Here is an 11,722-nt window from a genome sequence, read left to right as displayed (position 1 = left end):
GACAAACCCACAGCCAACATCATCCTCAATTGTGAAAAACTGAAACCATTTCCACTAAGATCAGGAACAAGACAAGGTTGCCCACTCTCACCACTATTATTCAACATAGTTGTGGAAGTTTTAGCCACAGCAATCAGAGAAGAAAAAGAAATAAAAGGAATCCAAATTGGAAAAGAAGAAGTAAAGCTGTCACTGCTTGCAGATGACATGATACTATACATAGAGAATCCTAAAGATGCTACCAGAAAACTCCTAGAGCTAATCAATGAATTTGGTAAAGTAGCAGGATGCAAAATTAATGCACAGAAATCTCTGGCATTCCTATACAGTAATGATGAAAAATCTGAAAGTGAAATTAAGAAAACACTCCCATTTACCATTGCAACAAAAAGAATAAAATACCTAGGAATAAACCTACCTAATGAGACAAAAAACCTGTATGCAGAAAATTATAAGACACTGATGAAAGAAATTAAAGATGATACAAATAGATGGAGAAATATACCATGTTCTTGGATTGGAAGAATCAACATTGTGAAAATGACTCTATTACCCAAAGCAATCTACAGATTCAATGCAATCCCTATCAAACTACCACTGGCATTTTTCACAGAACTAGAACAAAATATTTCACAATTCATATGGAAACACAAAAGACCCTGAATAGCCAAAGCAATCTTCAGAAAGAAAAGCAGAGCTGGAGGAATCAGGCTCCCTGACTTCAGACTATACTACAAAGCTACAGTAATCAAGACAGTATGGTACTGGCACAAAAACAGAAATATAGATCAGTGGAACAGGATAGAAAGCCCAGAGGTAAACCCACACACATATGGTCACCTTATCTTGATAAAGGAGGCAAGAATATATAGTGGAGAAAAGACAGCCTCTTCAATAAGTGGTGCTGGGAAAACTGGACAGCTACATGTAAAAGGCTGAAATTAGAACATTACCTAACACCATACATAAAAATAAACTCAACATGGATTATGTGGCTCTCCTACCCTCTCTGCTCAACGTGGGCTGCCTTGTACAGTCCCCGAATCCCTCTGTGTGCCTTGCCACATGGAGAATGTATATGACTTCTACAAAGCAGATATGACTTCAGAGTGCCCACAATTGGATGGGAAGCTCTCCATCCAGTGCTACTTATGGGCCCTGGACCGATGCTGCATGTCATACCATCAAAAGATCCAGAACCAGTGGGAGCAAAGTATGGGGCTCAGAGGGCAGAAGGTGGGGACCCTATTTACACGAGGCCAAGAGTATGTCCTAAACTCTTAAGACAAGGACTCTCTTCTCCTGTGCAAATGATCACAAGAGAATCTTTTCATGTCCCCTTCTTCTGACATCCTTTCCTGGGCCTAGGCTAAAGTCCCTTTGGAAGTCACCCAAAGTCAAGTATGAAATTGCCTCTAACTTGAATTAAATGAAAGAAAGTAAACAATCCAAGGTCAAAGCTGAAGCCAGTGGGTGCCAGCCACCTGGGGGGTACTGTGTGAATCAGAGTGACCATGTCCTGTGGAGGCCAGGATTTGTTTCTGATGAAGTCAGGAGTGATTCGACTCTTGGTTTATAGTTTGCCACCTTTTAAAGTCTGGTTGATGTTGAAAATTCTTACCCATATTTTCAGTATACTTAAGTGTTATCAGTGATTTTTTTTCTTTGCCTGGTAGTGTTGGAAGTTGATTTTATTTTCACCTTACTTTCTGAAGTTTTCTGCTAAAAAATATGTACCAATTCCATAATCAGAAAAGAAATGAAGCTTCTTTTAAAAATAAAGAGAAACCCATATACTTAAAAAATAAAGGGTGGGGGGGGGTTCCTACCTGTTTAGTCATGCCCAGATGGACATCTAAAAAAGGCAGGTTTCAGTGTGGGAAAAGGCATGTGCTGAAGCATCAGAGCATGGATGCTTTAGGGGTGTCCTGAAGCATCTTGTCCCTCTCTGCTGCACTGGGTGGGATGCTGGCTGCCTCCATGGGAAAGGAGTCAACTTGGACGTCTCTGCCTCTGCCCATCCACTGTAAAATTGTTATTGGTTAATTGCTCTGGCATCCTCTGAATTCTTATGACATTCTAATTTTAGTACTTAATCTCATATGGAATTTGATCAATGCCGCTTTGGATCTCAGCACCAAATTGTAAACTTTCCTAAGGGCAGAGGGTGCATTGCCCTTCTCTTTGGAATATGAGAGAGTCTGGAGTATAGATCCAGAGACACCAGAACCCAAAGCCAAAGCCAGCTCTTTTCAAGCTGGGTGACCTTGGACACGTGACTCGGCTTCATATTTTGGAGACTGTTTTCTCCCCTGGAAAATAGAGAAAATAATACAGTATGAGATTGATTTGAGGAATTATTTGTCATAGAGTTTGGCAATGGCAGACAGGAAGAAAATATTTGTTTCTTTACCTGCTTTATGAGTAGAGTGCTTAGTAAAATGCTTGTAAGATGAATGAACAAACCTCTGTGTGTTTGCCGGAGGTAGGAGCCAGTTTTCTGGGAGACCTCAGCACAGTTAGATCTTGGAGAGTATGTCTAAGTGGATCATGCCACATCCTTGCTTTCACACTTCTTCTTCCAGCTGGCATCGATCGACATTTCACTCCTGATGATTTACAGTTTATGATCTTTCACACACCCTTCTGCAAGATGGTCCAGAAATCCCTGGCTCACCTGATGTTCAATGACTTTCTGTTAGCCAGTGACAACACACAGACCGGCCTCTATAAGAGGCTGGAAGCCTTCAGGTGAGTCCTCTTCATAAGAAGGAGGAGGCTTCCTCATGCCTTGAGTCTGGAACACCAGCCACTCCTGTGGGAAAAGACAACAATCCTCCAACACAGTAGAAATGACACCAAGTCCTCACGTGGGTTAGTGCATTATTGTCTTCTCAGAGACCTCACTCTGTATCTTAGGGAGCACAGGGGCCCTGCCAGAACCTCTAGATCAAGTGACTATAAGAAGCTTCGGAGAGTAATAAAAAGGCGAAAGGGAGTGTGACTAAATTATTCAGGCAATAAACATGTTATGAACATCAACTATGTGTCAGACATCATACTAAGCTCTGGGGACATAAAAGTGGACGTGACTCCATGATACCTGCCTAGAGGATCTCACAGTCTGTACAGAAAGAAACACCTAGAAGCAAATAATCACAATGCAGGATGGCAACTTGGGGAGTGTCTGGTCTCATTCCCACTAGCCATTGGCTTAATGAACATCTTGCTTGTTGCCTCAAATCCCCGCACCTATGAAATAGAGATAGTCCAGCTCACTCCCCTTTGATGTCAATAAAGCAGGGAGAATGCTGTTTATTGATGCGATACTCCAAGACATTCAGAAAAGAAGAATACAAAGAGTTCTCACTGGGAAGGGAAGCTTTCCCTTTCTTCTTGGTATCTGTTCAAGTTTTGGAGTATTTTACCAACATCTGCCCCTGTTTCTAACTACTACCGCTAACCCTGCCACTAACATCCAAATTAGCACAAACACTGCTTCTAAGACCTACCCCATGGAAAAAAAAATTTCTAACATATACCAAAGATAATAGCTTAATATCTCTAATATATGAAACTCTCATCAATAATCAGAAAAACAGGGCTTCCCTGGTGGCGCAGTGGTTGAGAGTCCGCCTGCCGATGCAGGGGACACTGGTTCATGCCCCGGTCCAGGAGGATCCCACGTGCCGCGGAGCGGCTGGGCCCGTGAGCCATGGCCGCTGAGCCTGCGCGTCCGGAGCCTGTGCTCCACAACGGGAGAGGCCACAACAGTGAGAGGCCTGCGTACCACAAATAATAATAATAATAATAATGTTAGAGAAGCTGATAATGTCATAGAGAAAATTAGTTAAGGAAGCATGCTAAACAGAATGTATAGCATGATTTTACTTTCTAATAAACTGTATAAAGTTAGGAATGGATTCCACAAGAAAACTATGACCTAAGTGCTCTCTCTGAATGGTAAGACTATTAGTGACAGTTTTCCTCTGTGTTTTCTGTATTTCCAAATATTCTACTATAAAAAACATGTGTCCCAAAGTCTTCTCTCCAGTAGCTGTTACACTTTTCCCATTGCTGCATTCCTTCCCTCATGTGGCTTCTCGCCTGGCCTATTCCTCTGGCTGCCTCACAGGGGGCGAAAGCTGGAAGACATCTACACTAATAAGGACGCAGAAAAGGCATTTCAAAAGGCCTCTCTAGACATGTTCAACAAGAAGAGCAAGGCCTCCCTCTACCTCTCCACACACAATGGGAATATGTACACTTCATCCCTGGATGGATGGATGCCTGGCCTCACTTCTGTTCCAGTGAGTACTGCATGTGACCCCACCTCCTCTTACCCATGACCTCTGGTCTGAGGGTTCAACCAAGTTTTGTTCCTCTTCTGGTTCAGAAGTTTTTCAAAAAGGAAAGAAAGAAGGAAGGAAGGAAAATGAAAGAAACAGGTTTCAAAGGTGTATGTGTAGGCAGATTTACCATCAGTATTAAACAGTGGTCTCCAAAGTGAAGTGCACGTATGATGCCAAGGGATGAGCAAGACCTATTTGGTGCAGCAGGAAAATAGTAGAACTTTTATGCATATTTTGATCTCATCCTTTAAAATCTCTGTACTCAGTAAAGCATGTTGGTCAAGAGATTCTAGCTTTAGAGCCCACAACCTGTGTTCAAATCTCTTTACCATTTATTAGCTTTGACTTTGGAAAAATACTTAACCTTTATGTGCCTTCTTTTTCCCAACTATAAAATTTGTACAATAAAAATACCTACCTTCTAAGGTTTTGATGAATGTTAAACGTCTAAAGCACTTAAAACAGTAATGTTCAGCAGGGGCTCAAATGTTAGTTTTTATTTTTATAGATATTCTATTTTGTGGATTTTACAAGAAAACACTTGTACTAGTACATGCATACAACATGAGAAAAATATATATGTATATCATTAGACTTGCTCAAATTATTCCTAATGAGGATATAATAAAAAAAAAGTTACAACTGCTGAAGCATTGCCAGTCAACATGGGAGCCTTGAGATGAGTCCAGTGGTCTGACCTTCACTTGGAGGTGTCTTCAGAGTTCACTGAATTCATCTTGTCTTCCTGGGTGGGGAGAAGTTCCTGTTATATCCCAGAAATTCTGTTATGCTCACTGTGACTTCTGTATCTTAGACTTTAGCTGTTCTCCTCTTGGTAAGTTTTCCTCCTTCTGGGCCTACCTCCAGGGTCTTCCAGAAGTCCCTGTTTGTGTAGAGTGCCCAGAACCCATTTCTAGTTGCAAGAGGTTGACTAGACTGGTGGCTTATTTGCAGTGCGGAACATAATGTTGATGTGTGGTTTTAGGTTTTGATTTCTTTCCCCGCAGTCTCTCTGCTCAGGACTTGGCTGGCTCCAAGATTGGTGCCCTCTCTTATGGCTCTGGCTTAGCGGAAAGTTTCTTTTCATTTTGGGTGTCCCAGGATGCTTCTCCAGGTGAGTCCAGTCTTTTTATCAGGCACTTCTGGCCAGTTTCATCTGGTAAAAGAAACCACTTTCTGCCTCACCACTACCAAGGCTCCCACCTTGACAGAATTATGTTGTGATTAAGAACAAAGGAAAGCCCTGAAGGGATTTAAGCAATAGAGTAAGTTTGTCTAATTCATGTATTAGAAGCACTTCCCTGGTTACTACTTAGAGACTAGACTGATGAGAAACAAAGGTGAATATGGGGAAACCAGTCAGATTGTTCCAGCAAATAGTCTAGGCTAGAGGTGATGGTTTGGTTGCAACTGGTTAAAGAGAAATTGATGGATTCGAGATATCCAGTAAACATTTGTTGATTATTTTATGATGGATGTGATCAAGGGCATACATCTAAGCGCTAAATGGGATACACCTTGACTAAATGAGGGCCTGCCTGTATGTTTTGCTAACATTATGTTTGCTGAGCTTTATCATTTCTTGACATTCTAAGCCATACACAGAGCACTTTTCCCTGGGGCGGGAGCTCCCACAGAGCCTGGCTCTCCATTGGACTTGTGATTGGTAAGCAGTGATGACAATGAAGTAAGTTTAAGAGTTTTACTTTTGCTTCCCAGGCTCCGCCCGTTGGAGAAGCTGGTATCCAGTACATCAGACCTGCCAAAAAGTCTCACCTCCTGGAAGCATATGTCTCCTGAGAAGTTTACAGAAATAATGGACCAAAGAGAACAATTCTACCACAAGGGTAAGAAAAAAGGCAGAAAGAGAGGAGGAGAAGGCAATTTTTCTCAGATTCTATGCCAGGAGCTGAGAGCCAGGAGTCTAGAGTATATCAGAAGTCTAGAGTATAGTGGGTGAGAGTGACGACTTCTATCAGATATGATTGGGAGAAGGTTTGTTAAGTTCAAAAGGGGAAGAACTGGGTGGGGAAGCAGAAGGCAGAGTTGGGAAGAGGTAGGAGGCAGCATGTGGCTTTCCAGCACTGAGCATAGATAACCACCCAAAACAGGATACTGGACGATGAAGTCCCATGAAAGCCAGATGTATGGTCTTTGAAAATACAATCTATGCAACAGTTGAAAAAGCCCAGATTTTGGAGCCAGATACCAAAGTCTAAGCTGAGCTGTGATACTTATCAGCTCTTTATCTTTGAGAAAATTATTGAACTTTTCTCAGTTGCCTCATTTCTAAAATCATACGAACTTTGCAGGATTGCCAAAGAGATTAATGAATTAATTAATGATAAATAAGTTATCAGTAAATATTACTGTCTTCTTCCAGCTACCCCCTTTCCTTACCAAACATAAAACAAAATAGTGCCCCCAAAAAGCAACAAAGGAAAAGTACACCAAAGCAAAAGTTAGGACTGGAGAAACCAGATGGTGGTTTTAAAATCAGGGTAACCATATTTTTTCAAGCAAAACTTGGGACCCATGACTTGCCCTGAAAAGGAGACTGAACTTATGGAATTGAGAATGTTCCAGAAAAACTAGACCTAGTAGTCATTGATCTTATCTGGAACAGGGGACATGTTAGAGCAAAAAAGAAGCCAAAATAAAATAAAAATAGGACCTCTGAGATGAACGTTAATGGACAAAACTTTGAAATACTACAATGAATCAGAGTTGGAAAACTTAGGGCTAGGAAGGAAATGTCTATTAGAAAACAGGATGCTCTGAGGTACACCTCAAGCTAGGTACCATTGGCAGAAGGACATGATGAAGATTTCAATGGAGGAAGGGCATGTTTACTGCAGAAAAATGGCATACTCCTATAACAAAATTTCTAGTAGACAAGTCTTAGGTACTAGCTCCAAGAGAGCTGCTTCTGGTTCTTCTGATGGCCCAGTGCTCTACTGGGTGTAGACTAGGTGACCTCACCACCCCTTGCAGCACAACCAAGAGAGTTCAACGTGAAGGTCTAGGCATCCCTATTACCATTTTCTCTTCCTCAACCCCATGCAGCCCTTTGTGAGTATTGCCTCTTCTCATTCCACAGTGAATTTCTCACCACTTGGTGACAAAAACAGCCTTTTTCCAGGCACTTGATACCTGGAGCGAGTGGATGAGCTGTATCACCGGAAGGATGCCCGGCGTCCAGTCTAAAGGTGATGAGTGAAATTTTAGAGTGTAGGTGGCTTAAAGATTTTACTCTGGGTAACAGATGCAGTTCTGAGAGTGTAAACAGGCCAGAGAGGGTTCGTAGCTTCCAGAATGATCAGAGGTGGGGAGTTTGTACCATGAGGACCAAGTAAAACTCTTGGGGCTCTTTGCCCATGAAAGGCAAAAGCTGGGGGAGGGGCATGTTCTTAAATCTTGAATCTGAAAAAAAGAGTCAACTTGTTTACCTGATCTACTCATGATAGGAAGCTCCCCTAGAAGCTTGATAGAAACAAAATTAGCATCCATAACAGAAGCAGGCAGCCTGTGAACCTGAAACTATGGAACTTACTACTCCAATGGGGCAAGTTGGTAACAAAGATGAAGAGCATTAGAGAAGGAACACACCAGTGTGTTGGAGAGACTCATAAGGAAACAGGGTGCTGGGGATTCTGTGAGAGGCAGAAGCCTTGGCTGGAGGGAACCTTAGGCTAAGGGGCTGTGAGCAATCCTCCCGTCTTGCGATTCCTTCTGGGGAGAAGAAGTGAGATTTGGGAAATAAGTGGGAAGGGCATAAGGAGAGAAGAGCTTGATGGAAGTGGATGGAATCGGGAAGAGAAATAGGAGAATTCTTTATGGTACTTTTTAAAGGAAAATCAAAGATTCAGAATTAAAATCTTGTAGTGCATGGACCCAGATATCTGCCTTCAGTTCATCTTCCAAATTGGGAAGATAAGCAGAATGGAAGTGTGAGAAGCAATTTCTTTTACAACCCATAAATCTCAACAGATCAGTCCCTGCACCCGAATACTTCATCTATATTTTCCTGTTTTTAAATTTTCCCCCCTACTTTGGTATATGAAGGGGGAGGACTAAAAAGGTTTGCCAAGGGCAGGGTAGGGAACAGGGAAAGATGAGGAAGAAGTCCTGGGTAAACGAGATACCCGGACAAAACAGGAAAACTGCAGGATAAGGGGTGTCCTCTGTTACTGCTAACCACTGCCAGCGTTCTCAGCCCTGTGGGGCAACTGAAGTGTGCCTCTGGGATGTTAGGAGGTAAGCGAGGTTGGAAAGGGGGCTGACCGGCCAGGCTACAGGATATGGTTGAGAACGGCAGCCTCCGTAAGCAGACTCATCAGACTTTGGCGCTACCAGGGAGTCATCTGTTTGTTTGCTTATCTGTTGTCTGTTTGTAATATGGTTCTTAAGGTCAAGTCAGTGGCAAAGAGGGGGCCATTAAATGTGTCAAGCTAGTTCAGTCATCAGAAGCAGAGAGAGAGAGAGAGAGAGAGAGAGAGAGAGAGAGAGGAGAAAGAAAGAGACAGAGAAAGAGAGAGAGAATTGGGATTTTTCAAGGGAGAGTTTCCAAAGCAGGTTCCCTCCCTCTCCTGGTCCACATGCTTAAGCAGCATTGTACCAAGAAAAGAAAAGCTGGGCCTCATCCTCGTCTCACAGGAGCAATGAACCTACACCAGTGAGACGTCAGCTGAAATAAAGATTGTATGTCAGTGCAGTGCTCTGCGGAGCTCTGCCTCTGCACTGCCCAGCCTGCTCTCCCATCACAGACAGGACGTGTCATGGGGACCCTGTCCACCTCCCAGCCTTGGCTCTCATGGCGTTGGACTCAGGGCCCTCAGGCGTCCAGGTTTGTTGCTGGGAGGGCAGTGGAACACCCTAGACCTCAGGATATCTTTAGGAGAGGCTGCCTCGGGTAAGGAGCAGGTATGGGGAAAGGGGGGATGCCCTGGGTGAGACTCATGATTGAATGTCCTTCTTATGTTTCTTTAAACTTTACAGATATGTGGAGAGGTTCCTTGCAAAAGTACACTATAGAATTTCTGCCCTCTCTCGATCGTATAAATGTCCCCCACCCTTAGCTGGTAAATAGATTGGATTGGACCCTGCAGCCCCCAAAAGCACTGGCCCTGGAGAGTGAGGGGCCATCCTTAGTGGGTTCTTCATGTCTTTCCTTGCTGCAGTCACTGTCATGGGCTTGTGGTGCTAGAGGAACCCTTTGTGAAGAGGGAGATGGAGGGATGGAGGGAAGGCTCAGCCTTGAATCACAGACCGGAAATGTGGCAGATCCGTTGTCTCCTTCAAGATCCAGATAACTTGCCTCTCATTTGCTATAGCTTTGTTGTTATTGTTATTATTACATTTCTGTGCTGCTAGTTCCTTCTTTGTTTCGTAGGGTTTTCTGTGAATTTCTAAATTTTATGTTTGGTACTAAGCTAATAGAACACAATTAAAAAGTAGGGAAGGAGGGAATAACTCCCATATTTCTTGGAAACCAGAACACAACCAGTGCAGCAGCTGTCATGCAGAGAAACCTGCTGGCCCTGCTGGCTCTGAGGTCCCACTCTCCCCACCAGCATGTACACCCACAGCAGTGAACTTGCTGAGCACTCACCTCACACCCTCCTTCTCTCTCTTCCAATTCCATTCTCTGAGAGGTACAGGGGAAACAAAGGGTGAAACACAGCCTTCACCCCCCAGCTTCCTTCCCTGATCGTAAGACACCTTACAGAGCCAGCAGACAGGGGCCAGAAATGACCTCAGGAGATGAGGGTCAAAGCTCCTTGGTCCCGTGCCTTGTTGGTGTTACCGGCACAAGTGAGCACAGGGCAGAGGTGAATAGGTTACGTTTTTGGCTCCTGCAGCCAAAAACATTGTTTCAATCCCTAGCAGGAAATTTTTCCCTTAGAGGATGGTTTTTCCCTCTTGAGCTAGGGCACTGCTTTATCTAGGATCTTGTAAAATAGCAATGGTTCAGGGGCGTGAAGTTATGTAAGTTATTAACTTATTTACTTGTAGAAAGTTTCCTCTGGCACTCCAGCAAGAAAGGGGCACTTTGGGGCTTCCCTGGTGGCGTGGTTGGGAGTCCGCCTGCCGATGCAGGGGACACGGGTTCGTGCCCCGGTCTGGGAAGATCCCGCATGCCGTGGAGCGGCTGGGTTTGTGAGCCATGGCCACTGAGCCTGCGCGTCCCGAGCCTGTGCTCCGCAACGGGAGAGGCCACAGCAGTGAGAGGCCTGCATACCAAAAAAAAAAAGAAAAGAAAAGAAAGGGGCACTTTGGAGGAGGGAGGATGGCTTCTGTCAGTGGGGAGGAGGGCTGGCGTGGGCAGGCCGCCCTAGGGATAAGAGGACACTGGTCACAGGGGGATGAGGTTCTGGGCCCGCCCACTTCACTGCTTGCTCCAGGCTGTTCGATTCACAACAGGCACCAGAAAATCCGAGATAAAGCCCTGCGTGAGCGCTAATCCTGCATCAGCTGACTCCCTTCCCAGGCCCTCTCCAGGTGCTTGCTGAGCCCTTGCTCTATTACACCAGCTGTAGCTGCCACCCAGCAGCCTCCCTTGGCTGACCCCCATTGCCTGCTCCTCCTCAGCAAGCTGTTTGGGGGCCCTCAGTCTAGTTGGCAGCCCTGGCAGGACAATGTATGCCTTTCCTAGGATCTCTGGAGTAGTGTCTGTAGTCGTGGGAGCAAAGCCCTTATTCACCTGAGTTCTTTTTTTTTAATTTTTATTTTATATTGAAGCAGAGTCGATTAACAGTGTTGTGTTAGTTTCAGGTGTACAGCAAAGTGATTCAGTTATACATATACACGTATCTATTCTTTTTCAAATTCTCTTCCCATTTAGGTTATTACAGAATATTGAGCAGAGTTCCCTGTGCTATACAGTAGGTCCCTGTTGTTTACCTGTTTTAAGTACAGCAGTGTATACATGTCAATCCCAAACTCCTAATCTACCCCTCCCTCCCATCCTTCCCCCCGGTAACCATAAGTTCATTCTCTTAGTCTATGAGTCTGTTTCTGTTTTGTAAATAAGTTCATTTGTGTCTTTTTTTTTTTTTTTTTGCAGATTCTGTGTAAAAGCAATGTCGTATGATATTTGTCTTTCTCTGTCTGACTTACTTCCCTTAGTACAACAATCACCTGAGTTCTTGAGGCAGGAGACTCTGGGCCTTGCCTTCTATCCTCATAGTTTGCTGGGGGGTCTTGGTGGCCTGAGCAACCAGGACATTCTGTGTCACCAAATGCCGCAGCCAGGGCTGCTGCCACTTGCGAGTCATTTGGACACTATGTGGGGGTGATATTAAACATATTTAATGAGACTATCAAGGTGCTGCCCATACTGTGCACGCCGGCAGAATATGAGCCCTGGT

At 44.1% G+C, this 11,722-nt stretch overlaps 1 protein-coding gene across 1 annotated transcript; it reads left to right on the top strand.

The window, feature by feature from the left end:
• The first annotated feature begins 1,065 nt into the window (after nucleotides 1-1,065).
• HMGCS2 (3-hydroxy-3-methylglutaryl-CoA synthase 2) lies at nucleotides 1,066-7,559 on the top strand. Its single transcript, XM_060086886.1, is given in 7 exon segments — nucleotides 1,066-1,213; nucleotides 2,586-2,751; nucleotides 4,136-4,280; nucleotides 4,282-4,310; nucleotides 5,360-5,470; nucleotides 6,072-6,199; nucleotides 7,453-7,559. Coding segments are annotated over 7 exon segments (834 nt in total).
• The last annotated feature ends 4,163 nt before the right edge of the window (nucleotides 7,560-11,722 follow it).

The sequence above is a fragment of the Mesoplodon densirostris genome, chromosome 2, assembly GCF_025265405.1.
Source record: "Mesoplodon densirostris isolate mMesDen1 chromosome 2, mMesDen1 primary haplotype, whole genome shotgun sequence".
NCBI lineage: Eukaryota > Metazoa > Chordata > Mammalia > Artiodactyla > Ziphiidae > Mesoplodon > Mesoplodon densirostris.
The sequence above is the reverse complement of the archived record's forward strand: the minus strand, read 5'-3'. Positions and strand labels throughout refer to the sequence as shown.